The sequence below is a fragment of the Vulpes lagopus genome, chromosome 19 (assembly GCF_018345385.1).
Source record: "Vulpes lagopus strain Blue_001 chromosome 19, ASM1834538v1, whole genome shotgun sequence".
In the NCBI taxonomy this organism is placed as follows: Eukaryota; Metazoa; Chordata; class Mammalia; order Carnivora; family Canidae; genus Vulpes; species Vulpes lagopus.
The window spans coordinates 27,840,889-27,868,879 of NC_054842.1; the positions used below are offsets into that span (position 1 = coordinate 27,840,889).

The 27,991-nt window shown below is 42.1% G+C and overlaps 2 protein-coding genes and 1 non-coding gene across 7 annotated transcripts; 1 reads left to right on the plus strand and 2 right to left on the minus strand.

The window, feature by feature from the left end:
• EAF1 (ELL associated factor 1) lies at window positions 1-12,928 on the minus strand. Its single transcript, XM_041733946.1, has 6 exons — window positions 12,437-12,928; window positions 10,422-10,516; window positions 8,483-8,619; window positions 6,626-6,816; window positions 4,686-4,919; window positions 1-1,900 (listed from the first exon to the last, which is right to left on the minus strand). The coding sequence occupies exons 1-6, from the start codon at window positions 12,813-12,815 to the stop codon at window positions 1,854-1,856; spliced, it is 1,083 nt and encodes a 360-aa protein (XP_041589880.1). The 5' UTR covers window positions 12,816-12,928; the 3' UTR covers window positions 1-1,853.
• METTL6 (methyltransferase 6, methylcytidine) lies at window positions 12,206-26,992 on the plus strand. Of its 5 annotated transcripts, none has more exons than XM_041733950.1 (6): window positions 12,206-12,222; window positions 13,648-14,040; window positions 14,920-15,051; window positions 18,422-18,592; window positions 25,228-25,369; window positions 26,688-26,992. In XM_041733950.1, exons 2-6 carry the CDS (start codon window positions 13,816-13,818, stop codon window positions 26,840-26,842), a joined length of 825 nt encoding a protein of 274 aa, XP_041589884.1. In that variant the 5' UTR covers window positions 12,206-12,222; window positions 13,648-13,815; the 3' UTR covers window positions 26,843-26,992. The 5 variants fall into 5 exon arrangements, with proteins under 5 accessions (XP_041589884.1, XP_041589882.1, XP_041589883.1 ...); XM_041733948.1 differs by lacking the exon at window positions 12,206-12,222 and adding an exon at window positions 12,792-13,478; XM_041733949.1 differs by lacking the exon at window positions 12,206-12,222 and adding an exon at window positions 12,792-12,941.
• Window positions 19,662-19,764, minus strand: LOC121479186. Its single transcript, XR_005984688.1, has one exon. It is a non-coding gene; the product is annotated as a U6 spliceosomal RNA (small nuclear RNA).
• Window positions 26,993-27,991: the final 999 nt, after the last annotated feature.

The window sequence follows — 27,991 nt, forward strand, 5'->3', positions numbered from 1 at the left end:
TAGATTTTTTTTTTTTAGTTCAAGTTCCTGGAACCTGCCCCAGCTTGAGCAAGTTAAGATCAGTGAAACTATTCCCACATCCAGTAACAAGTCAAGTCTCCCAATCAAGACCTTCACCTTCCCTGAGCTGTCATTACCAAGGAATTATAAAACAATTACCAATTCATTATAAATTCCTACCTACCATTAAGTCCACGGAAACCTCAGGATGGGCTGAGAACCCACCACAGAGTTCTAGTGTGTCCCTATTACCTATACTTGGTGGGGGGAGTGAGTGTGCCACTGGATAATGGCGCTGGGCCTGCATCTCCAGTTCACTGGAGCCACTGTGTGCATCAAACCAGTGATTCTGTAAGGTGCAACTCTCACCAAAGCCCCACCATGAATCCTCTAATTCCTTTCCAGGTCCAGGTGGCTTCCATCTGCTAGCTGGGGAAGCAGAGGCCATCTTTGGGTGCAGGAACCCAAAGAAGGAAAATCATTTTTAATGTTCTTGATACCCACTGAACCAAAGTAAATGGCAATTTCTCAGGACATTCAAATTGTATTCATTAAAATTACAGAAATGGGCTACTCCATACTAATCACGGGACAATTTGTCACACATTTACTCAATATGGAACATTTACTAGTGACTAGTTTCCTGTAACATTCATTTGGAAAATGCACACTGCAAAAAGGCAATCTTGTGACTTTCTTCTAGTTGTGTATCAAAAATACAAATCGTTCTGGGAGTCAGGCACAAACAGTGGTACAAAAGCATGAACAGAAATGCCTTCTCCAAGAATGTGCTCATTTCATATTGCAGAACTGCTTCCTATCTGGATTCTGGTTTTTGAAAACCTGCTACTGATTCGTTTGTTCAGAAAGATTCCTTCACTATACCGCTCTTCCACTCCTACCTCCCCCTACTAAAATGTGAGTGAAGCACATGTAGCATGGATCTACATGGAACTAAAAGCCCCAATCTGACTGAATCTCAGGTGTTAACACAGTGGCTGCTGGTTTAATCTGCTCACCCAGACTCATGTACTTAGGGACTTTTTGGATCAGAATTTGAGCCATAAGTACCCAACACTTTTGTCTTTTGGAATCGAATAAAAGCTCTGATGTACAACTATCAATGTCTTGCATGAGAATCTCTGGTTCCAACCACTGAGATTCAAAGGAGGGAGCAGCAGGAAAAGCTTGGACTGGGGGTAGGAGACCGACCATAAGCCAGCTGTGGGCTTCTTTTTCCTTATTTGTAAATGAGGGGCTTGAGCTAGCAGAGCTCTAGTGTACCCTCAGGAGGACACTCTAGGACTCCCTCCTGAAGTCCATTTCTACACAGGCTTATCAGACTGGGTCAGACAAAACTTCCTTACCACTTTGTCTCAACAGTTTAAAGTGGTTTTAACATACTTCTGTGCTGCAGTTTGAGGTTTCCCTCTCTCTCCTACCCCTCAAAGACCAGGTTTCATTTCACTGGTGCAAACCACTGGGGCAAACTGTGGCTGCTGAGGTTTAAAATTGAATCACTGGTCTGCTAAAGATAACAGCCTTTGAGTAACCTAGACCAGGGTACATTGGTCTGTTTTTCAGGAATAGTGTTAACCAAATAGAAATATAATTCTGTTAGTTCTTCCATAGTTCTACTTTGCAACATGAGATTGTTTGAAAATTACACGAGAAAATCACCCATCACCACTAAGTTAAAGACTTGAATATCTGAGACCTCCAGAGCCTCAAACTCCTACTACAGTCACTGATCCATAGCGCGTCCCTCTCAGCAAGGGGGCTGGCTCCATGCGAGTGCAGCCTGATCCAGCAGCACATCTGTGCACGAGGAGCTGATTTCGAAAGATCCAACTCTAGTCATCACTGTCACTGCCAGACTCACTCAACTGCAAGTCATTTCCTATAAAAAGAAAACAGAATCACACCAGAAGTGCACAAGTTAAAAACGACTTCCCCACAAGTCTTTGTATGACTGCCTTGGTTATCACACTACAGTAAAACCAAGCCAATTCTACTTAATTAGGGAGGAAAATCGATTTCGTTCAGTGACAAAACTGATGTAGTCAATGTTTTTAAAGAAATGCTATTCCTGGTATCTGCAAAGCATGGCAATGCTGCTTCCTGGGGTAGAAACAGGTGAGGAGCAGGCCAGACAGTTTTTAAATGTGTTAATGAATAGCAAGAAGGCATTTATAAATAACTGATTCATGATCTACAATTGTTCATATTAAGTTGCTTTATAAATGCTAAAATAGCACAGTTAGGCCTCCTGTTAAGGAAGCTGAATACTGTTGATACCAGGAACACGCTAATCCAGGATCCCCTCTGTACAATATACTCATGTTACTTTAAACCTCAATTCAACTAATGAGCTTTTATGAAGCCTCATTTTTTTAGTGTGCAGAATTTAGGTCTTAGGAGTGAAGAAAAGAAATACTCAACATTTTAGTACCAGATGATAAGAGTAACAGGACCCCAGCTGATACCACTTGGATTGCAAGAATGAACTACCATAGGACTAGACTGCTGATCCCTAGGCCAGCTCTTCTCAGAGTTTGTTCTCAGGACCCTGGGGTCCAAGGCCCCTACAGGAAGGTACTTCCCTTTTACTACATGCCTGTGTGACACCAGATTTTCCTCATAACAATGCAGAAGCAGGTGTAGAATCCAGCTTTCTACTAAGCCAGACATTAAAGAGATTCATAAAATTTTAAAGCAATGTTATTCTTCTTACTAAATATTTTGATTGGGGGCAGCCTGGGTGGCTCAGCGGTTTAGTGCCACCTTCAGCCCAGGGCGTGATCCTGGAGACCCAGGATTGAGTCCCACGTTGGGCTCCCTGCATGGAGCCTGCTTCTCCCTCTGCCTGTGTCTCTGCCCTCTCTCTCTCTCTCTCATAAATAAATAAATCTTAAAAAAAAAAAAAAAATCTAAAAAAAATTTTTTTGATTGGAAAATTTTCATAAAAATGTTACTTTTGTTAACATGTGGTAGTTTTTATTATTATTTTAAGATTTTATTTATTTATTCATGAGAGACACAAAGAGAGAGAGAGACAGAGATATGCAGACACATAGGCAGAAGGAGAAACAGGCTCCATGTAGGGAGCCCAATGTGGGACTCCATCCTGGAACTCCAGGATCACACCCTGGGCCGAAGGCAGGCACTCAACCGCTGAGCCACCTAGGCATCCCCAATCCATTTATTTTGGAAGAGAGAAAATATACTCTAGGTTACTACTCAGGAAAACAATATTATGATTACTTTATATGTTTATATACAAAGGTTAGCAAATTTGCACTATTTACTGTGATTTTAGGGTTTCTAAGTTGGTTCCAGTTGACAGCCCTGGTTTAAATAACTCTAGTGCTTTACTGTATATGAGACATGCAAAGTTAAGGTCTTGCTACAGAACAGGATGACTTGGAGCCGTGAGGAGTTAAAAGGATTTTAAGACACTGGTAAGCAGGTAACATCCACAGTGCCAGTTTTTTGCTCTTTTTTTTTTTTCTAGGAGGAAAGAATAATTTAGCATTAACTGGGCAAAATTAAAAACTGACCTAAAGCCACAGTAGCTATCTGGTACTTTTCCACTGTGAACACCAATCTCCCAATGTGAAATTTCCGATCTCTAGCCAACTGAGAAGAGCACCAAAGCAGACCCTGATCCTGATCCCCAGAATATAGACCCACAGAATGGGATAGCAGACAATATCCTTAACGGATACCCTAACAGTGTTGAACTCACTCAAGTAGAAAAGTGGGACCTTGAGTAGTGTTTCTCCAGTAGGGGTGATTTTGTGCCCCAGAGGATATGTGGCCATGCGCTAAGATATTCTGTGTTGACACAACAGGGGGAAAAGGGAGGAAGAAGGGCACCTAGTGGATAGATCCATCCTGCGGTACATATGACTGCCCCCACAACAAAGATTTATCTGGCCCACAGTGTCTATAGTACTGAGGTTAAGAATTAGTTTTGCCTGGACCACAGTGGTAGAGTTAACTAAATTAGCTTCCCCCCATTGCTTCCAGACCTTCCAACCTCCTCAAAGGCAGTCATACCAAGTGAGAGCATTAACAAGGATTTGGAGGGAAGGGTGTAGGAACTAGAACTCTTGCAACCTCTATTACATAGAAATTTGTCTTTGTTCTTATTTTGCTCTGCTTTACTTTAGTATCGATTGCATGGAGAGCCACCCAGCCATGGCAACACCCCTTCCTCTCCCTCTTGTCAAAGGCTGGTTGGTTTCCAAATATATCCTAATGGCTCAAGCTCCCAAGTCTGTGGGCTATAGGATCCCATAGTCTGGAGAATAGGGCTCTTGGGGCTGTAAAAAGACCTGGAGGCAGCGTTCAGTATGGTGGTAGGCAGTGCCCTAAAAGCCTGGTAAATGCAAAAATAAGGAGCCAGGCTGTTCATGTTTCAGCATTTTCCAGAATTCAAAAAAACCTCATTTGTGCCAGTGGAAAAAAAAGAAGAAAGAACAGACTTTTTAGTTTTGTATGCCCCTTTTTATTACCCTTTGGTAACTTACTCCTTTCTGCTCAAATTTTCTTTGTCAAGATGCTTTTTTATGCCTTAAATATCTTTTGGTGCATAGGTTCTAGTGTGAGATAAACAGAAGCCACATCTTTGGCCGGACATGCCACCTCTCTCTGAGCCAAGAAAGGGAGAGGATACTTACTGAGTGTGTTCATGAGCTGGTTGCTTCCTTGCGGCCGGCTGGTTCCGTTGGCTACGGCCGGCCTGCTGTTGTAGGTCTGCTGGTGTGCGGGCGGCGGAGGGGACGCTGGGCCATTGTCCTCACCCCCGCTGCTCGAGCTGTCGTCATCGCTTCCTGATGAGCTCTCGGAGTCTGAGGAACTGCTCCCACTACTGCTGCTCATCTGTTCAATAATGTCAACTTCGGCCCTCAGCTCTGGAATAAAATGACATAGCAGGAGTTAGTGCAGCAACCCCTCTCAAGGCCGCATGCTGAACCTTCTGTAAACAGTGAAGTGGCAGGACCAATAGCAAGGAAGAGTAACTTACACTCCTCCTTCCTTAATTCCTTAAAGACATACAAAAAAAATGACTAAAACCAAAACCAACAAAGTAAAACTGTCTCCAGAGAGACAATGGAAACATTAACTTCACCCCAAATAACCAAAAAGAAAACAGTATGAGATAGAGACTGTTCTGTGTAAGAAATGGATAAAGTCTATTTGCCTTATCTACTAAGACAAAAAACAAAAAAATATTGTGAATTATGAAATTAAAACACCAAATAAGAGAAATATTATGCTAAGGGGTTGAAAAATATTTGACTAGGCACTGGAAGATCTTGATGATTGTTTCGGCTCTACCTCTCACCAGCAGGGAGACCCCAGTGGGAGTTTATGAATTTTCCAAGATATAAAAAAAATGCGAGCCAGAGCAGACAGCCTCTGAGGTCCTTTCTGGCTATCCGATCCCACAAAAAAACTGCAAGGGGAACCATGGTAACTGAAGGAAAATGGGGAAACGACATTCCTCCTCTGCCCTCTTTCTATACCTCACTGACACACTCCTGTCAGGTACTACCTCTTCTACACATGTACAGCAGGGAAGGAAAAACATGTTTTACCTTTTCAATATCACTGAGAGTACGTTAAGGACACATCATAGGATACATTAAGATGCCAGATTTTCCTGTCCGAATATGCTATGTGGTTTTAAACAAGAATGGTTCCTTTAGGCATAACTGGCAATAACTCACCACTCACAGTCCAATTCCTGATCAACTAAAGTGAAAACTTTAATAAATAGCATTCTAATATCCATGAGGAAAACAAAACCAAGAAATAAAAACAGGAGGTTTAACAAATGTGCACCGGGCAGACTAATTCTGTTTACTAAAAGAGAGCACTTCTATAAGGTAGAAAAGGCAAACTTAAGGACAACTCTTTATCTTTCCCTGTCTGCGACTGTTACAGATTTACTTTTGTTTCATAAAACCTTACAAATCTGAAATACAACACTTAGCCTCATAACTTCCTAAGAGTCTGGACAACTAAAACTACCCACTCACTATATGGGAAGAAAGCCAAGGTAATCTTGGCCTTGGAGAGAACCTGACCAGACCTCTAGGTCTTTCTAGGCGTTAATTCCTTAAAAACATATAATACATACATTCTCATTTCAAGGTCCCCATAGCACTTTCGTGTTTACATACTTTGTGTTAGTACAAAGTATTGGGGTCCTGGTATTTTAGATGTTCTTCTGACCTAGATACCATACTAACACTGACACATCTGGTTTTCACCCCAACACCTTGGAATTCTCTTCTCCCAAAGCCTTAAAGGTGTGTCGTACAGACCTTTGAATGGCAGTCATGCTTGTTTATATCCTGGGCCTCTAAGTAGAAAGCTGCAAAGATAGCCACAACTCCAGTTACTATTCCAAGACCCAGCCTTGTCAAACGAGTTAAGTGGCAACAGCCCTGACCCACCCTCATCACCTCTGGAATGGTGAACTCTGCAGAAATTTTTTTCATTGGCAGAAAATGCCTGTGCCATCATGTCAATAGAAGAGCCTTGTGATTGCCACAAAAACACCAACACCCCACACCAAGTTGCTATCATGGTTCTAGAAAATGCTGTCTACCTCTTTTGATGTCATCCAGCTGGGGTTCAGGTGAGGGGTTATCTTTCAAGGGGGAAGTTTTGGGTCCAACTGGAGGCTTTGTTGGAGCTCTGAATGGCATAGGTGGTGGAGGTGGTGGTGGCTGTGATGGCTGTGGGGGACGAGTGGGTTGCTGTTCCATTCGGGCTTGGATTTTACTGCTCCCCTCGGCTCTGAAATGAGATAAGGACATTAAATTGGAGGGACAAAAATAGTACTCAACTCTGTTCAGGGGACCAAGTACCTGCAGGTCTCTGCACAACCCTGTGCTCTTTACAGACTACTTCAAAATATTGATGTTGGTAAGTTTATCACAGGAGCTACTCATGCAACAGCTGCCTATTGCATTCCAGTACCACATCCTGCACCAGAGATAGATGAATAAAACACACACACTTGCTGTCCTCAAGGAGCTCACATTTTATAGCAAGCAGATAAAACCAGTATGGAAGACACAATGGGATTATGAAAACCCATTTTTACCAGTAGACAATATGATTATTTATTTGACTTGTGTACAATATAAAGTTGTATTCACAAGTGTATGAGTTACTAAGTAAAACCAGCTCTCAAAATACTGGCTAGTTTGCAGATTTTTGCATGAATTACTGCTTGCTCATCTTGTCACGTGCCAGCTCTTGCAGGCAGACAAGCAAAGCATTCCACCCCAAACTGAGAAAATTCTATTCGTTAACAATTTCTTTTGTATATGGACTAGCCCAGCAAACTTTGGGCTTTCTAATATTGGTGAGCACACAAATCACCTGGGGAATGCATTTAAAATGGAGATTCTGTCTCAGCAGGTCCTGAAATTCTGCACTTCAAAAAAGCATCCAAGTGATAAAATGCTGCTAATCCACAGATGACACTGAGTAGTGAGAGATATACCCTTGACCATCAGCTGTTGGGGGAATAACAGTGTCACTAGTTTGGGGAGGGAGGTAATTAATACAAATACATCCCAGGTGGGAGAGGAGCAGGAGCTTGAAAGCCAGCATAGGGCTCAGCTCTGGTGCCAGACTCCAATAAGTCACAAGCTCACTAATAATCAATCTCTGCATCTGTGTGCTTGTCTTAAAGGATAAAACAGCACCCTTCCAAAAGTTCTTAGTAAAGTTAGGTGGGATAATGCATGACCTCATAACCCATAAATAAACAGTAACTTTCTATTTTTTGTGGAATGAGTAAAGAAAAATGGCTTGAGAAAGCATAAACAGAAAAACATCAATCAGACTGTAATTCTCTTTAAGATTTCACAACTGTATTACAGTAATCGCTATATCTCAATGTGAAAAAGAGAACCACTGGGTTGCTTCCATTAATGAAATAAATTTTGACTTTAAAATCGAATTGGCTTTGTATTAGACATGTAATGCCTGTTGAATTAAATATTAAAAGAGCTCACTATTCAAAAAAATAGGCAAACTTTATTTTGGTATAAATAGCTCAAACACATCTTGTGAAAAATTAGTTATTTTCAATCTAATAAAGAATATATATCACTCAATGATTCTTTCATAATTACAAGTCTATCAGTTTAAATCTTATCCCTTTAGGTGGTACTATATCAACAATCATGAGATGAACAAAACAGATATAATTGCAAAGTACATCCTTTCCCCAGTGGTTTACATGTTTCAGGTCTTAAAAGCATTATTTCTTTTTATTGCATTTGAGGAAGCAATACTTTACTGATTTGTCAAGAAGACAGACATAGAGCTGTTGAGATTATCAATAGGACACTGAGCACCCAGATGCTCACATCTTTATAAAATAAACAGATAGATAATGCAAAGATATAAAAAACCCACATCAATCTGTATCTGGTTATTTGCATACCTTGTTTTCTTGACCTGAATGCTGCTACTGAGTTTTTCCAGCACATATTCACCAGTGTCATGATTAATAATAAGCACACAGTCTTTCTGATAGGGCCGTTTGTTCCCCTTGAACACAGTCATTGGTGGTGTGGATCCCTAAATGCCACGAAAGTAGATGATGATCAAACTAAACACATCAGTTGTGAATATCAAAACTGAATTTACAAATGACTATCTCACAAAATCTTTTATCAGAGTTACCCAAATAGAATAAACTGATTCCTTTGGCTTCCTAGGCAAAAAGAACGGGGAAATAGTAATACAGCAAGAATCTGTAACTGTGCAACTGCTTCTCAATAATCAAGAAAGGTAATATAAATTTGCAAAATTACTGTACATTTTTCTAAGGATTTAAGCTGTGTTACAATTAATGGCAAGATGTGAACTGATAAAAATAGATTAAACATTACTTGCTATTACACTGAGAACTTTCACTATGAGAAGTGAAACTAGTAAGTATTTCTTTGTAATTTCAGAGTCCGGTGCTTCCCCTCAGGCCAAGTAACCAACACAGCATTCTCTAAGGGCAGCTGGTTATTCAGCTTGGCTCAGAGTAAGTACACCATGCCACTCAACTGCCTAAGCCCTTCAACTGCTACCCTGTTCCTCTGAGACCAAACAATAAAATCTTTAAACCACACATTCTGCCTCACCCTAGACCACTCAGCCCTCGGCTCTGTGGAATTCAGAACAAAAGGTGGCTGGCCTCTCAGGTCCTCAAGCTCTTTTTTGCACACCTTTAACAAGGCTTCTGCCCACAATATCCTGTCCCTTCTCGTTCAGTTACTTAATCTTCAAATCTGCTCAAAGGTCACTTCCTTAGAGAAGCTTTCCCTGATTTTGTAAAATAAATGGTTTTTTAGATTTCTTTAGTTCCAGGCTATAAGCTCCCCAGGGCCAAGAAATGTGCTTGTGTTAAGATTGTATTCTCAGTGCTTAGTAATGGACCACCACATAGTAGGTGCTCGATTAATATTTGACGTATAATACATGACAAATATGGGATTTAATCCTTTGTATAGAATAAAAAACTGCTTGGCTCTTTAACTCCCAATTCATAGGGTAAAAACTTAAGAGTTGGAAGGGACCTTAGAGACCATTTATCTAACCCCTTTATTTTCCATTTGGCAAATGAAGATCCGAAGGGAGATGATGTAACCTGCCAAAGGCAACAAATAATGAAATAGCAGTTGGAGCTGGCAGACAAGTAATTGTTCCTCAGCGCAAAGCTTCTTATCCAGAGCCTTTTCATTCTATCACTGGTTACCAAGACCTTATGCTGTGACATGCAACGACACACATTCATTAAGAGTATCTGATACTTCAGGGTTTGTGATTACAGTGCTGCCTTGAGCAAAGCTTCAAAAAAAAATCTCTCTGCAAGAAGAGTTCTCAATTTAGCTTTTAACTGAGTTCCTCACCCCTACATTAGCTGAATGCTCTGATTTTCCGGTTCTTGCTTAAAACTTTCAGCCTGCACTTTGCCTTTTGCCAGATATATGAAAGATTATCAATCCTGCTCCTGCCTGCCTTAACTCCTGGCTTGCCTGTGCCACACTCCTAAACTGTTGTTGCTATAAACCAACATGGCATCTAGGGCTTTTCTCTTCAGAACGGGAAAAAAAGCTATGCCAATCTAAAAGAGGGGCTATGTATCCAGATAGGAACCTGGTCTACTTTGTAGCAAATGGGGGGAAAAGGGAGATTGGGGAAAATGGCAAAGAATCATTTTTACTCAAGCACTTGGGAAGCATGAATTCCACCCTACCCCACCCCCAAAATTCCTTTTTTCCTTATGTTGGAACTTTAGAAATCTAAAGTTTGTAAATAGTAGGAAATTCAAATCGCAATAAATAGAATGTGAGGATTCACTGTGATTCCACAGTGCATAAACTTACAGGGATATGTGGCAGTGTAATTGTGACTTCATCTCCTTTGCCAACCTGAAGCTCTCCTTCGCATGAAGTATCTATAGATGCTGGCTTAAAGTCATCTAAAGGGAAAAGCAAAAGAGCATTTATCCACCAAGTTACTTATACTAAGCCTCCTGGGCATTCTTATTTAAACATTAAATTTTTTTGTTACTCCAGATAAATGCAAAATACAAATTTAGAATTAAAAAAAAAAAAAAACCTACTTCATTGTGGAAAATTCCACATATACAAAAGCAAAGAATAGTACAACATGAGCCTCTGTGTCCTGTCACCCAGCTTCAATAATTACCAATTCAGGTACAATCTTGTTTCATCTACACCTCCCACATATTTTCCTCCCATCCCCACTGGATCATTTTGAAGAAAAAAAGCTAGAATTCATTTACCATTTTATTAAGCAAAGATACTCCCATCTCCCAAGTGACAGATGAGCATTAACGCCCCATTATCTATAAGGTGTTTTATTAGGGTTGTTGCATACAGGATCAAAAGCAAACACAGCATTTTCGAAAGATTCTGTGATTGTTAAGCCCAGTATGAAACATGGAAGGCCACAGTACCATATAAACTGATTTCATTTTGCAAAGAAGCTCAAAATCAGAATTTGCCACACTCAACTTCTATAGCTTTAACAAAAATAAAAATACTCTTGTAGAAGTACAGAGCAGATGGCTGAACTGCACCTCCAAAGGTTAATCCTGCCCACATCTCTCAACTGCTGCCAAAGTACAACATGAATAGTCATTTTACTCCATTTTGACATACACTGGTCTCAAGCTGCAGGCCAGGTGCTTGTGTGAAGCCTCTCAGATTCCACACTGCCCTTCACCCTATTAAACCATCAACTTAGGAAACTGCTCAGGAAATGATGCTCCTGTGACATTCCCCACATCTACCCTCTGAGAAAGCCGATGTGCTGTCAGCAGGAGACACGGTAATGGGAAGGCAAGTGACCACGGAAAGATGGAACTTCGTTATCCCAACACGCCCTCTTCCAATGTGTTGAGTCACTTTTATTAGCTCCTTAGACGAAAACAAGTCTTAACCAGCACGAGCACTACCGAGACGGGAAACCAGGAGCTTGTGAATCACAGAGGGATGCTCAAATCAGCCCATTCCTAACAGCCAAAACTTCACCCAGGGCCTGGAGTGGACGTGCCCTCCCTCCACAGAGTCTGTAATCACGCAGAAAAGGAAGGTCCAGCATAATGACTACTTGGCTGGTCTTTAGCCTCCTCCTCTGCTTCCAAACATAGCTCACCAAGCTTTAACTTACTCCAGGCTCACCAATTCTAATTTTATTCGTCGCCCACACGGGGCTTGGTACGGAGTTTAAGTGTGGGTAGGATGGGTGACCTCAAAAGACGGCAGGGTCCGACGAGGCACGCAAAGCTAGAGGGGGGGGAAGACGCCGACGGAACGCACGGGGGACGCGGGTTCTCGGGCTGCCCAGGAGATGGAGCGCAGGCTCGGGGCGGCCCGAACAAAGACGAACGAGGCAAGAAGGCTGCTGAGGCGGACAGGGAAGAAGGGGATGGAAGGGGAGGGAGGCGATGAGGCTCGCGAGCAGACGGGAAGGGCCCTGGGAAAGGGGGATGGACCACAGGCGACCTGGAGGCCGACGTGAGGTCACGGTCTTTCCGTAACAAAGAGGGGGGGTAAGTTTCGCTTAAGGAAGGGCCGAGTGGGCGGACGAAAAAGCACGGGGGCCGACCACCTTCGGAAGAAGTATCTGGGATCACAAGGCACAAGAATATAGTTGGGGGTGACGAAGGGTTGGGTTTGGAAGCGAGCCGGGGAAAAGGAGGGGGTGGGCGGCGGGGGCACTGAGGTCCCGGAGGATCTAGGGGAAGAGAAGGGAGCTGACGCAGGCTGGGGCTTCCAGGGCCTCGGGGGGCCGGGGTCGGGGGCCGAGGGAGGGGTCGGGCTGGCAAAGGCGGGGCAGCGGCCGAAAGGGACGCAGGGGAGCGCCGGCTTACAGCGAATGGTGTGGAAAGAGGCCCGCGGCCGCTTCTCGAAGCTCTCCCCGAGCCGCAGGCAGTGCTCCTCGCGGTCCAGCAGCGGGTTCGCGGTCCCGTTCATGGCCCTCGCCGAGCCCCGCGCCCGCACCGGCGCTCTCCCCGCGCAGCCGCGGCCCGAGCTTCCGGCGCCAGCGTCCGGGGGAACGACGCTCCCTGGGCCGCGCTCCGCGGCGCGCGGCGAGCCCAGCCGGCGCCCACCCGGGGCCGGAAGCAGGTCCTCTCCTCGGCGGCGGGGCGGGCCGGGCGGGGGAGGCCTGCGCGGAAGCAGGGCCGCGCGACTTCCGGCGGCGGGGCGGGACCTCTGCGTCCGAGGCGGAAGTGGCGGGGGCGGCGCCATGGCTGAGGGTTCCGCTGGGTGAGGTGCCTGAGGCGGGTTTGTCCGCGCGTGGCGGCCTCCCAAGCCGGGCCGAGGGCTGAGAGCGTCCGGCCCTCCCCGTCCAGGCGAATGTAGGAACCGACGACGGTGAGCCCGAGAGCGCGGCGAACTAGGTGAACACGGGCCTGGTAGCCAGTGTGGCCGGCTCTCCACAGGCCCTGGCGGCCGCGGCGGCCTGGTTTCCCCCGAGCGCCCTCCGCCCGACGGCTCCGGCCCCGCGCGTCATTGGCCTCTTCTCCCTCACGCGTTAATGGAGGAGCCGGAGCCCCAGCCCCTGGAAAGCGACGCCCCCACTGGTTCGTGAGACAGCTTCCTGGGAGTGCGATCAGAGACTCAGGCCGCCGGGCTTGGCTCCAAATTTCCCCCCTCCCCCAAAGCGAGTCTCCGATCCTTGGGCGACGGTGACCCCACTTGACCGCCTGTCGCCACCTCGGGAAGCTCTCATGGTCGTTTTAAGTCGCCCCTCGTCGCGGGCACCGAAAACCGACGAGCGTCTTCTCCCTAAGGTTTCTCAGTCAGTACTTGGGCCTGTCCCTTTTTAAAACGCAAACCGGTTTATAATAGTTGACTTGTGGTTCGGTGCGTGAGAGTCCTGGCCACTGAATGTCAGCCGTCTGCCTGAAGGTAGGGACTGCGTCTTGGTCTTTGTGACCGACCTCTCGTGTAGTGGGCCAGGTTGTGTCGAGTCAGCGTCTGAACTGTTTGGTGAAAGAAATGTTCTAGAACCACCAACCCAGCGTCTTAAAAAAACTGTTCTAAAGCCACTAACGGAATCTCCTTTCTCCTGCAAAAGGGCTCAATGCTGCCTGAGAAATCCAATCAGGATTAATCCAATCTTGAGAAACTGCATCTGAAAAAAACCCTGCCTCTGTATGTCTGCAATATCAGCTTGGAGTCCTCGGGTTCCTCAGGGATGGAGAGTCTTCAGCACTGTTAACAGTAACGCCTGTCAGTTGAGGAGATGGCTTCTTTGCAAAGAAAAGGGCTGCAGGCAAGGATTCTCAGCTCTGAAGAAGAGGAGAAATTGAAAAGAGATCAAGCTTTGGTGTCCGATTTTAAGCAGCAGAAACTGGAAAAAGAGGCTCAGAAGAACTGGGACCTTTTTTACAAAAGAAATAGTACTAACTTCTTCAAAGATAGACACTGGACCACCCGAGAGTTTGAGGATCTCCGATCATGTAGAGAGGTAAATTAATATTGCACCTTATTTGAGTTGTTTTTCATTTAAAATGTGAAGAGGAGTGTTTCTTGCATTCCAGTTGGGGTAGAGAATTTATGAAGCCTGTCAAAATGCTTTGTTCCCTGGAAACACACTGTTTGGTCTCAAACACAGTTTAGCATTTACTGGGTTATATAATCTGTAGGAAAGAGAGCTTTAGGAGCCATTTTCGATTTTTTTTTTAAGATTTTATTTATTTACTCATGGAAATACAGAAATAGGCAGAGGGAGGAGAAGCAAGTTCCATGCAAGGAGCCCGATGCAGGACTCAATCCCGGGACTCCAGGATCACACCCTGAGCTGAAGGCAGATGCTCAACCACTGAGCCACCCAGGCATCCCTTTTTTCTATTTCTTAAAGCCAGTCTGAAAGTCGTAAATATTAATTTCATACTGGATGACTTCAGTGAGATTCAGATTCATAAGGATGATGAACACTTTACCGTGGCCCCTTTTCTAGAACTTTAAATGTGTCCTAAGCCTTATCGTAACACTGTTGAGGTAGGCATCCTGATTATCCCCACTTGTCCGGTAAAAGTGAAGCACACAGCTGTGTAAGTGGTCTGGCAATAGAACACGGTGAGGGGAGGAATCCAGATTTGAGTGCAAGCAGTTTAGTCCCAGAGCCTGTTCTGTTAGCCGTTGACACTGTTTTTATCATACCAAACTGCCCCTGTTGGATGACAAATGAGATAGGAGTATTAGCTTTAAGTTATCAATTCATGGGTTTATTGTCAGCTCCCTGGGTCAGAGACCTTGTTTCTCCTGTCCTGAGATGTATTCTTGTAGTTTGCTTTCTCTATGATGCAGATGTAGCATGCTATGACTTTGGGTTCTGTTTCCTTAGTTTGAAGATCAAAAATTGACTATACTTGAAGCTGGCTGCGGTGTTGGTAACTGTTTATTCCCACTTTTGGAAGATCAGAATATCTTTGCTTATGCCTGTGATTTTTCTCCAAGAGCAGTTGAATATGTCAAGGTTGGTGCTCCATCCATATATTCTGTTGTGTTGCTCTTTTTCTTAGATTTCTCTGACCTCCCTTCTCTACTCATTTGCCTAATTCCAGTCCTCTCATTGAAGCTAACCAGCTGTGATCACTATGGATGTGTTTTTCCTATTTAATGCATATATAGTACATACAGAAAACATAGCTTTACTCAGAAAAGTAGAAGGAATTACCAAAATGACACTAATATACTTAAACCCAGATTTAATGATTGGCAGCATTTTGCCACATTTGCTTTATAGACCTTTCTTTGCTGAACTATTTTAAGATTTTACTTATTTATGGGCAGATAGAGCAAAGCACAGGTGCATGCAAGAAGGGGGAGAGGCAGAGGGAAAGGGGGAGAGAGCATCTCAAGCAAACTCTATGCTGAGTGCAGAGCACTATGAGGGGCTCCATCTCACAGCCCTGAGATCATGACCTGAGCTGAAATCAAGAGTTGGATGCCTGACTGAGCCACTCGGGTGCCTCTGCTGAACTATTTTAAATTACAGATGTCAAGACACTTCCCTCCTAAGTATGTCAGCATACGTATTCCAAAAAATAAGGGCTTCTTTGTATGACTGCAATGCACTTGATTATATCTAACAAAATAACTATAATCCACTAATGTACAGATTCAGATTTACCCAAGTAGTCCCAGGTATCTTTTATACCTGTATTTAGTCAAGGACTACATCTTGTACTTCTTAATGTACCTTAAATCTCCTTAACCTAAAATATTCCTGCTCTTCCCCTTGACCTTTTCCCCATTGGCATTGAGTTTTTGAAGGGCAAGCCATTTTCTGTAATACAGTCCCACGTTCCGAATTGGTCTGTTTCTTTATATCATTGTTAACTTGTTTCTTAATCTCCTGTATTTCCTGTAAAGTAGAAGTTAGATTCCTATCACGTAAAATATATTTTTGGCAAAAAATACTATAATAGGTGATGGTGTATCTTTGGTATTATATCCTGTCAGGAGGCATTAACATCTGGTAACCTCAGTATATATACATCATGCTAGCTTTAGATTTGGTCACTGGGTTAAGGTAGTAACTTCCTAATTCCTACCTAAAAGATACTAACTAAGGGGTGCCAATATTTACCTTTTGCCATTAACAAATATGTGGGAGATACTTTGCCAAATACCTAATTTTCCATCAACCTTCCACAGTTTTAGCATCCATTAGAAGTTCTTTGTTGTTTTTAAAGATTTTATTTATTTTAGAGAGAAAGTGTTGAGGGGATGGTGTGGGCAGAGGCAGATGGGGAAGGAGAGGGACAAGCAGACTCTATGCTTAGCACAGAGCCAGTTTTGGGACTGATCCCACAATCCTTCAAGATCATGACCTGAGCCGAAATCAAGAGTCAGACTCTACTAACTGAGCCACCCAGGCGCCCCTAGAAGTTTTTTTAATAGTAGTATCACGTTGCATCAGATGGAGCACCATCCTCTGTGTGAGAACCCCCTGGTGCTCCTGGAGGAGACCCGTACAAATGGGTGGGAATGCCCCTGTTACATTAGCCCCAGGGGCTTCACACTGTAACGTCCACATTCAGTCTCCAGCAGTTTTATCAAATTTCTAGTTTTACTAGTCTGGAGGCTTCTGCCTCAGTAAGCAAATGCTTAGGTCCTTTCTCTCCCAGAAGGCCATTGTCTGTCTCCATATTTCAGGATGACTGGTGGTTCTTTGGGCTCTGTTCTGTGATGGGTTCACAAAAAAGTCATTACTTTGCTATCTATCCATCTTTTTTCTTACTATAGGATGGGAGCTACATTTTTATACATCTATACATCTTTGAACTGAAACTGGAAGACCTTTAATTCATCTGGGTAACCAGTCAGTCTCTAACAGTGTAAAACTAGTTGTTCAAACATAGTAAATTGAATAAGAAATTCCTTTTTTTCCCCCTGATAATTGTTACTTTTATTATCTACTTTTTATATATACTTGTCATCTTTGTTACCTGTTTTTTTGTCATGTGCAGTACTAAATTCCTCTGTATACGTGGGTCTGTCTGTTCTGCCTCAGTCATTTATTTGTCCCCATTCAGACCTCATTGCTTTAGTACTACATTTTGTAAAATGTTTTGATGTCAGTCATCTACATCCCCCTTCATTGTTCTTCAATTTAAAAATTGGCTATTCCTAAAGATTTGCTTCCAGATGAATTAAATTTGCCTTGTCAAGTTTCTAGAAATCTATTGGATTCTGTTGAGAGTGCATTGGATTTAGAAGTGGAATTATAGGGAAGTCTGGGTGGCTCAGCGGTTAAGCGTCTGCCTTCAGCCCGTGGCGTGATCCTGGAGTCCTAGGATTGAGTCCCACATCGGGCTCCCTGCATGGAGCCTTCTTCTCCCTCTGCCTATGTCTCTGCCTCTCTCTGTGTCTCTCATGAATGAATGAATGAATGAATGAACGAATAAATAAATAAATAAAATCTGTAAGAAAAAAAAAGGTGGAATTATAGATACAAATTGGTTATCTTTTCGATATCGAATCTTCCCATCCAGTACCTTCGTATCTGTTTATTCAAGTCGTTATTCACACTAAAGAGAAAAATTTAATGTGGTTTTTTTTTTTAAAGATTTTTATTTATTCATAGAGACAGAGAGAGAGGCAGAGACACAGGCAAAGGAAGAAGCAGGCTCCATGCAGGGAGCCCAACGTGGGACTCTATCCCGGGCCTCCAGGATCACACCCCAGGCTGCAGGCGGCGCTAAACCGCTGCGCCACAGGGGCTGCCCATTTAATGGGTTTTTATTATGCTCTTGTAACAGCTTATACTTACTCTTTTTTTATGATAGTTTTATATATTATCTTTTCTTGTAATGCTTTTAAACCACCATCCACAAAGTTGTGGTAAAAAAAAAAAAAGAAAGAAAGAAAGAAAGAAAAAGAAAAGTCAGGCTGCTTCAAGGGAAACTATGCCCTGAAGAACTGTGGGAACATCTCCATGAGTAGATTTGGAAGGACTTCTCAGAAGATTTAGGCTTATAGTGGGTGAATCAAAGGATTAAGGAAGCACAGGTCAATTTTGACTTTTCATCCCTTTAGAGATACATGCTTCTAGAATGCTAAGTTTTGAATGTGACAGCTTGTGTCTCTCCTCAGTTAAAGATAATTTGTTAAAACAAAATCTTGTTCCTCATAGCAATATTGAATACTACATGCTTTGGTGTGCGAATGGTGTATCACTCAGTTTTACCCAATAACAAAGTGATTTTAATTTTTGTGCAGCAATGCACAAGTGGAAATAGGATCTTTTATTTTTTTTTCCTTTGGGTCTCCTTTTGATGCTTTATTTTTCTATGTGTGTCAGCATGGATGTTGCATTAAAACTTTTTTTTCTCTTCTAGCAAAATCCTTTATATGACTCAGAAAGATGCAAGGTGTTCCAGTGTGATCTAACCAAAGATGACCTTCTGGAACATGTGCCCCCAGAATCTGTGGATGTTGTCATGTTGATATTTGTACTCTCTGCTGTTCACCCTGATAAGATGCACCTTGTCTTACAAAATATTTACCAGGTTAGTGATTTGGAGCCTAGAGGTTGGACATCCTGATCTTTTTGCTTACCTCCCTTCTGAGGCTCATGTCTGGATTCAGAGTCTCCTCATTCTCACTAAGTGTAGAATATGTAGTTGGGTATGGAAAGGTATTCTTCTACATAAAACAGTGACCCTAAATTCTGATTTGTCTGGTAGCCATCACTGCTCTTCAGATCTTGGCCAACCTTGGAACAAGGATGATTTTGCAATTATTTCGGCTCTCTGTGTGTAATAACATGCAGATATGCCCTGCTCTAAAGTGAAGGGAGGATATGGTTCAGTGGTCAAGAACCATCCAGTGCCAGAGTGCCTAGAGACAAAACCTGGCTTCCCTGCTTAAATAATTCCTTTACCTCCCTGAGCCTCAGTTTCATTACTTAAAGAATACTGAGATACTAGATTGTATGAAATAGATGAGATATGTATAAAGTGTTGAGCACAATGCTAGAACATGGTAAGTGTTCTTTAAAAGTCAGCCATTTTTACTGTCATGGTTACTAGACTGAGGAGAACCCAAACAGATCTGGCCATTACGAGGCTACTGTAGCACTGGGGAAGTAAAGGGACACTCTTAAGTCATGTGACTCAAGAAAGACAAATCACCTCATCTTCCTTGGGCATCAGTTTCCTTGGCTGTAAAATGGGGATGTCTCTCAGTTACTGAGAGATGTAGATGAGATCATGAATGAAGCTACTTTGTAAACTATAGTAGAATTTCTCTTATATCTACGGCAACAGTGTTATTCATTTAAAAATCAACTAATCAAGAAATCGAAAAAGGTACATTCACCTTAAACATTTTGTTTAATGAACACCCAATGCTCATCCCATCAAGTGCCCTCCTCAATGCCTATCACCCAGTTACCCCATCTCTCCCACCCACCTCCCCTTCACTACCCTTTGTTCGTTTCTCAGAGTTATGAGTCTCTCATGTTTTGTCACTCTCTCTAATTTTTCTCACTCATTTCCCTCCTTTCCCTTATAATCCCTTTCTCTATTTCTTATATTTCTCATATGAGTGAAACCATATGATGATTGTCCTTCTCAAAAAAATATGGAGCACTTCACGAATTTGCATGTCATCCATGCGCAGGGGCCATGTAATCTCTGTATCATTCCAATTTTAGTATATGTGCTGCCAAAGCGAGCACAGCATTTTGGTTTCTTTAAAATTAGAGCAAAGGGTGCCTGGTGGCTCATTCAGTTCAGTATCTGCCTTCAGGTCAGGTCATGATCCTGGCATCTAGCCCTGCATCAAGCTCTCTGCTCAGTGGGGAGTCTGTTTCTCCCTCTGCCTCCTCCCCCTACTCGTGTTCATGTGGTCTCTCTCAAATAAATAAATAATTTTGTAGTGGATCGAAGACTTAAAAACAAGTGGAAAGTAACGTGAGGGCAGAGGTTTTTTTTTTTTTTTTTAAGATTTTATTTATTCATGAGAGACAAAGAGAGAGAGAGGCAGAGAGACAGGCAGAGGGAGAAGCAGGCTCCATGCAGGGAACCTGATGTGGGACCCGATCCCGGGTCTCCAGGATCACACCCTGGGCTGAAGGCAGGCACTAAACCGCTGAGCTACCTGGGCTGCCTAAGGGCAGAGTTTTTATATTTTTACTCAGATTTAGCCTTGATTCTCCCACAGCTAATTAAATAGCAGTTTGTTTAGTGCTTTTTTAAAATCAGTCTTTCCGAAAGTATTGAATGTACTTTTCATAGAAAATAAAAATGATCATTATTTGCATATCACATTGTTTATGTATTCCTATATAATTTTAAATCTAAGTACAGCTGGCATAAGTAAACTTGGGAACCAACACAGCAGCTCACCCAGGAGCCACTAAAATGCGAGGGCACACAATCTAAACAGCCTGTAAGTCTCACCTGTTCAGTGAGTCAGGGGCTTCAGTCAGTCTGCTTTATGAAGGGAGAGAAGAACATTCAGCAAGTTGAAAAAATAGATGTTTTAAATGTTTTTTAAGTAGTAAGGTGGAAATTTCAAGACCTAGAAACCTGTTAGTAATTATTCTCACTTAGTATCTTAAGGAATTCAGATATTGCCATCTTGGTTTCAGCTCTCTGCTTATGAGGTTTTGTAAGGTTTTTTCCTCCTCCCTTCCCCATTCCCTGCCCATGGTATCTAAGCAGATGAGAAGGTAGCCATGTACCCACAAATGGGCATGGACCTGAAGCTGGGTGAAGAGGGAAGAGAGGGCATCAGGGAAGAGATGGTAGGATCACCTGATTTGAAAATCCAGGTGAGGGCAAAGGATGAATAAAGATGGAGAACTACAGAAGAAGCTGGAAAGATGGTTGAGGAGGATGACCAGGGTGACTAGTATAAAATGAGAGACCAGAGGTATTACACTTTTTGGTGTTGACAAGACTTGAGGATATTATTATGGGAGTAAGTGGTTTAGGAGGGTGGAGGACAGGGTCTTGGAAGAGAGAAGCTCAAGTCATTAGGAAGCCAGCATGTTTGGAAGGATAATCTGCATATATTGAAATTGCTCAAAACTAATGAGTAGTATTGAGGATAGGAGAAAAAACCAGAAGTTATATTCACTCATGAAACAGGGAAATGACCCTGGAACTAATAGATGACAATAACATTAAGGGATAAGATTGAATGATGTGATGACACATCATCGGATGCCGGGGGTTTTAGGGAGGAAAGATAATACAGGAGAAAGTAGCGTGAGAAGCATAGAGGACACTAACCTCATCTCCAAGCCCAATGGTACAAGGGTCAGTAAAGAGAACACAGCCCTGACTTGAGAGGTTGCAGGGAAAACAGAGTCCTCAGGGGACAGTTTGTTAGCACAAGAATCTGAAAGGAACATTCAGAAGAGATGGATACTAGTGATTGTACTGATGAGGGGTTTCAGGAATGGGGGAGAAGTAGGAGACAGGGACAGAATAAGAAGTATCTAGAACTTTATGGGGATGAGAGTGCCTACTATCAGTACTTCTTTTCAGAATTACTCTGGAGGTCCTAATCAGTTCAAAAAGAAGGGAAGAAGATAAGAGAAAACTATTTGCAGACCATTGTCTAATTAGAAAATATTAAAAGATGACAAAAGTATAAGATGAATGTAATGTACTTAAAATGTCACTTAGCTATACACCTATAAAAGAGTGACATGCATTGTACAATTTTACTTTTCCATTTAGTATTACACATTTTATTTTTTTGTTTGATGTGGAGTTTTTTGGTAGGTTTTTTTTTTTTTTTTTTCTGAGCAGTTTAACAAGCTGGTTCTAGGTTTACATGAAAGAAAAAAGGGTCAAAACACTCCTGAAGAAGAAAGAGATGGGAAAAATTTATACTCTACCAGATATAAGGACTTACTACTGCTGCAGTAATTAAGAATGGTATTGACAGAGGGACAGAAATAATGAATGTGATAGCTGAAAAACTGACCTATGCATAAATGGAAATTTGCTGTATGATGGAGGTGATGATGAAGATCACTGGGAAAAGGATTGTGGAGTGAGTGCTGCTGGGACCACTGGGTGTCTGCAGGAGAAAGCGAAATTGTCCTCACATCCTGTATAAAAATCATTCTCAGATCAAGACTTAAATGGAAAAGACAAGTTTAAGTCTTTCAAAAGAAAATAAAAGAAAAAAATCTTTGTGACCTCTGACTGGGGAAGTTTCTCAAGACCCAAAGCATTCTAAGCATAAAGATGATCATAAGAGTAGGAGTTGCTGTCTTCAAGACAATAAAATACAAAGGAACTTTAAAAACAACTTGGAGAAAGTAATTTAAAGTTTATACGATGAAAGATTAGTATCTAGACTATGTGAGGAATTCCCATCTAAGAAAGATAAGCAAATTAACAGAAGAATGGCAAACATAGGATAGTTGTTTTATTGAAGAGAACACACATATGAAAAGACAACCTCAGTAACCCAGAAAATGTATAATAAAACCGCAATGAGACACTGTTAGATTAACAAAATTAAGAAGTCTGACAAAGCTCAGTATTGATGGAGGATATGCCTATTCTTGATTTAAATGGAAATGTAGGGATCCCTGGGTGGCGCAGCGGTTTAGCGCCTGCCTTTGGCCCAGGGCGCGATCCTGGAGACCTGGGATCGAATCCCACGTCGGGCTGCCGGTGCATGGAGCCTGCTTCTCCCTCTGCCTGTGTCTCTGCCTCTCTCTCTCTCTCTCTCTCTCTCTCTCTGTGACTATCATAAATAAATAAAAATTGAAAAAAAAATAAATAAATGGAAATGTAGAATATACTATCTACATTTTAATAATAAAATGCTATGTATATTTTTTTGGGTTGAGCTGTCTCAGCCCACACTTGGCCCCCATTATAACCTTTCTTTAGTAATAAATGCCATTTCAGCAATGCTTTTTATTTTTACCCCCTAATAGAAATCTTTTTTATGCTGATCCTGAATGAGTTTTTAGTGGATTGCGTCCCTCTGCCATCATAGTCACATAGTGACTGGCTCATTAATTTCAAATCACAAGCTTCATCAGGAAATTACCAGAGGAGTAGCTATCTCTCAGCCTCTGATAATAGTAAGACACCCTTTGGGCAGCTCTGAGGCTTTGCACGAACAACCACAGTAATAAGCTGTTGTAAGGTAGATGTAATTACTGTAGGATTTAAACTACCTAAGTGTAAAATGAAAGACAGCCTTAAAGTTGAATTCCCTCATTTTTGGAATAGAATGATGAAGTAAAAATAGACAAAACTTGTCATCAGAGGACTGGGTATTTGTATTCCAGTGCCAACAGCTTGCCTGGAAACCTCAGGCAAGTCACCTCTACTCCAGGCCTAACCTACCCTACTTCTCAGAGTTAGAGAATGAAAGAACATGATGGCGAGAGTACAGTATCAAGATCAAAGAAGGCATTAGTATCAGACTTACTATTTTATGGACAAGAAGACACAGGGATGTAATTTGCTCAAGGTCATTCAACTAGTTATGGAAGAACTGGGATATGAATCAAGATTTCCAAATTCCTGAGTGTTTCTTTCCACAGTCCCAAGTAGCCCTTCCTTCCTTCTAGATTAAGAATAAGTCTTTTTATATAAACTAATTTTTTCAGAATTTCCCTTGCAATCATTCACATTTTTTTTAAAACTTAGCATTTCAGACTAAGCTAAGGTAGGTGTATATATCCAAGAGGCTCTTTACAGACAACGTTTAAAATGCGTGCTCTTGTTAAGCATTTACTAAATGAGGAAATCTGCAGCACACTTGGAAGTATTAGGGACAATCTTTCATACTCTATTCAGAAGAGAAAGTAGGTCAAACTGCGTCAAAAACCTATTATAATAGTTGTGTCTTAAAAATCATCTTACTGGATCCCTGGGTGGTGCAGCGGTTTAGCGCCTGCCTTTGGCCCAGGGCGTGATCCTGGAGACCCGGGATCGAGTCCTACATTGGGCTCCCGGTGCATGGAGCCTGCTTCTCCCTCTGCCTATGTCTCTGCCTCTCTCTCTCTCTCTTCTCTCTCTCTCTCTCTCTGTGACTATCATTAAAAAAAAAAAAAAACATCTTACTGATGTGATGAATCAGAATAAGATTTAATAAAATTAGTGCCCCCTTTAAAGTCCACTCTTATTTGGTAGTGTTAATGCGGTTTGAAAGAATTCTCATATAAAAAGCAAATGTCAGTACGTACCACTTTCTATTCATTCTGAAAAGCATATGCTATTTGCTTTGCAAGATAGAGGCAATTATACCCACACCCTGCTGATCCACCTCCCAGTTTTTGAGACACCCATTCTGTGACACATCTCTGAAAGGCTTTAAGTGAGGGCCTCCTAGCTGGGCCTGTCACTGATCCCTGTCCCTACACTACTGCACTGGTCTGAAGATCTCCTGTCAAAAAACGCAGCACATGGGAAGAATACTGTTACCCCCTCCCCTCTCTGTCTTGTTAGTGTGAATGGAATTGGAATAACACCTCATCCAGGTCCAGGGCTAACAGATGTCTCTGATTCTATAATATGCTGCCTTTGATCCAAATGTGAGTCTTGACTCCCACACGTACTAGCTGATGTGTGAATTGTGGAGAGATCACACTTATTCTTACCTGATATCAATTTCCTCATCTCACATGAGGCTAACAATCACTCCTTCCTTCCTCCCTCCTATCTGAGAAACTACAGAGTGCTATTAGCTATTATTAGCATGGTGGGTAAGGTATGCATAGTTGTAGCACAGTGAACCCCATGTTGACACTCAGAATGAAGGAAGCCAGCCAGAATCATTAAGAAGACAAAATAACATTTTTTTAAAGGGACCATTTAATCCAGGATCCTATACTAGGAGACGGCTAAAAATATTGGGAGAACATGCTTTAAAGGAGCCAAGACTATTTCATTTAATATCATTAACATTTAATTGTATGACCCTGGACCTTGTAAGGGCTTGGGAGGTATCCCTTGAATATGTGGGGCCATGCAGGTGTTGCTATACCTTTGATTAAGGAGGATCTTTTTCCTTCATGCTTTGGGTGGTTCAGTCTGGTTCCTTTCATAATTATCACAGATGTAAGTTATTTTAATCCCTGAATCAGGTTTTGTTTTGAGTAGTTTTATTTGAGCCGTCAACGTGTTAAGTACTACCTGCTTTTGTTTCATAGGTATTGAAACCAGGCAAAAGTGTCTTGTTTCGTGACTATGGGCTGTATGATCATGCCATGCTCAGGTTTAAAGCTGGCAGCAAACTTGGGGAAAACTTTTATGCTAGACAAGATGGAACAAGATCATATTTTTTTACTGATGGTAAGGTTAATAGAATTTGCTTTTATTTCTGTTTACTTGTTTGCATTATCATTGTGTTTCTGGGCGGGAATGGGGGCAACAACACGTAGCACATGCACAAGGTCCTGGCTGGAACAGTCTCCAGTACACACCACTTAGCCAGCACCAGGGATGACTGCTAGTACTCTATTAGGGACATAGCTATGACCGTGGTGAGCTCTCAAGCCTCCTCTGGTCACAGTATCTAGTTAATGAACCTGGGTTAATGGACAGCCTCTGACATGCCACATGTATAACCTACCGGGAACTGTGCTGGAAAAGGGGGAGGGCAAATCAGGATCTTCACTTTGTTCAGGCACGAATAAAACAAGGTTGGCTCAGTCAGAGGAGCATGCAGCTCTTGATCTCAAGGTTGTGAGTTTGAGCCCCACATTGGGTGTAGAGATTACTTTAAAAAAAAAAAAAAGTAAATAAACTTAAAAAAATAACATATGTACAAGTAGGACTGTATAATGCCTGGAGGTTACCTTCCCAGGTCACAAAGGCAAGACACTTTTCTCTATAAAGGTTTTAAGTAAACAAGTTTGCTATAAAGGGGTCTTAAACATTTGTACATCTTGAAATGAAATATTCTTTTGTGTTTAAAATGAAATAAAAAATGAGTGATTGCCCTTAAAATAAAAAAAAATGAGTGATTACCTTTATGACTACAAAGTCAAAAATGTCAGGTGAAAATTAAAAATGTTTCTGATTTCATGACATCTGAGTAAACCAATTGTAAATAACTGAGAAGACACATTGAGGTCTGCAGAGTGCTTCAGAACACATTCTTCAGAGTAATGCTCTAAGAGTCTTATTTTTACTATGTAGCCATTCTATTTGATTTAACACATAGTGATGTATTACTTGGGTTCAATTTTCCTGAGGGTGTATCACCAAAAAGTGACGGTTTTCCCCAGTCTGGTCACAGATTTTCCTCCATCATGTTAGGCTAGATGAAGTACTTGATACAAACATACTGAACACGTGAAAACTTGGTATAAATCTAGCCAGTTTGGAATTTTGTTTCTTTTCACTTGGACTTTTGTATTTGAGGACTCACAATAATAGGGCAAGGTGGCCATACTCCAGGTTTTCCTTCAACTTTTCTGGATCAGTTATTTAGTTAAGGGTTTCTATCTGAGTGTAAGATGATGACAAGTAGGAATGTTACTTTCCAAAACAAAACCTTCTAGAAATTATAGCATGAAATATCCCAGTGAGCACCCTCTCTTTACCACTGCAGAACAAATGTAGTAGTATCGAGGCCTTGAGCATTGTTGATCTGCTTGCCTTACAGAATTCCTGGCTCGGCTCTTTACGGACACAGGTTACGAAGAAGTGGTGAATGAGTATGTGTTTCGTGAGACGGTGAACAAAAAAGAAGGCCTTTGTGTGCCAAGGGTTTTCCTTCAGAGCAAATTCCGAAAGTGTCCTAAGAACCCAACTCCATGACCATGGGCTGGGCCACAAATTGTGACCTTTCATGAGGTTGACATTTGTGCCTCTGCTTGAAGAGGAAAGTTTAAAGCCACTATTTTGTATATTTTTATATCTCAACCTTTTAAAATGAGTATGTATAATTTTTATATTAAAAAATAGCAAGCATGTGTGTGTATGTGTTTCTGTTATTGAAATGCAAATAAAATTGCCAGGCCTGAAAAAGTTTTATGGTATAATGTAATATAACCATGCTGTCTGACTAAAATTCCACCAAGGGGAATGCATAAGCACTTACAGAGATCCTTACTGTCACTCCTGTGATTCTGTAAATGTGCCTCTAGGCAGCATGTCAGGCAATCCTGTGGAAAAAGGAGGCCAAATAGACAAAAATAACACATTCAGATGTATTTTTAGCCTGAAGGAAAGTTCTTTTTTCTTTTTCCAGCGTCTCTCACTTGACAATTTTTCTCTGCTTCAGTTCATTTATATATATGCCTCTTCAAGACCAGTGTTTCACAAATACAGCTTTTGCTATGACTCAGGAACCTACCATGGCTCCCTGCCTAATTCTTGAAACTCTAATTGAGCCAGGCCCTGGCCACACTCTCCAGGGAGAGAGGGGAAGGCCAACTACCTGTCCTCCCCATCCACCTGATGTAGCTTCTCTAGGAGTGCCACAGATGGATTGTCCTCATAAAGGAAAAGCTGCAGAGTGTTCACTTGGAATATTTTAAGTTGGCCTAATGATATACCTACCTTGGATACTGAGCAAGGTGACCTCTCAGTGGCCCACTTTTAAAATACACTGGTTGTGAAATCTACTTAAGTGAATGACATGATGTAATCCATCAGTTTAAGCTATGAGCCAATGGACTGGATTAAGAAAAATAAGGCTGAACCTAACAAAAGCATGGCATAAGTCCCACTGCCTCTGTGTCCTCCTGTCGATTCTCCCCAGGCAAGTCTCTATTATTTGCATCACAGGTTAAGAGTAGAGCAGCAGGGATTTCCACAGTTGCGGTGCCCAGGGACCCAGGAAAGCAAAGCCACAGTTCAGTAGCAAAACTCGAACAGCATTTGTTGAATCCTAGTATAAAGAATCCACCAATATTACCTTGTCTTCATAGACAGAAAACCGCTCCAGAAAGACAGTACTAGTGA

What these genes read in the sequence shown, in the direction of transcription:
- EAF1 (XM_041733946.1), bottom strand. Translation starts at nt 12,815, where the DNA reads ATGGCGCCGCCCCCGCCACTTCCGCCTCGGACGCAGAGGTCCCGCCCC. An exon ending in CTCTTTCCACACCATTCGCT is followed by an intron (nt 10,517 to 12,436) that starts GTAAGCCGGCGC and finishes TTTTCCCTTTAG; the next exon opens with ATGACTTTAAGCCAGCATCT. An exon ending in TTACACTGCCACATATCCCT is followed by an intron (nt 8,620 to 10,421) that starts GTAAGTTTATGC and finishes CGTGGCATTTAG; the next exon opens with GGATCCACACCACCAATGAC.
- METTL6 (XM_041733950.1), top strand. Translation starts at nt 13,816, where the DNA reads ATGGCTTCTTTGCAAAGAAAAGGGCTGCAGGCAAGGATTCTCAGCTCT. An exon ending in ATCTCCGATCATGTAGAGAG is followed by an intron (nt 14,041 to 14,919) that starts GTAAATTAATAT and finishes CTGTTTCCTTAG; the next exon opens with TTTGAAGATCAAAAATTGAC. An exon ending in TCTTACAAAATATTTACCAG is followed by an intron (nt 18,593 to 25,227) that starts GTTAGTGATTTG and finishes TTTGTTTCATAG; the next exon opens with GTATTGAAACCAGGCAAAAG.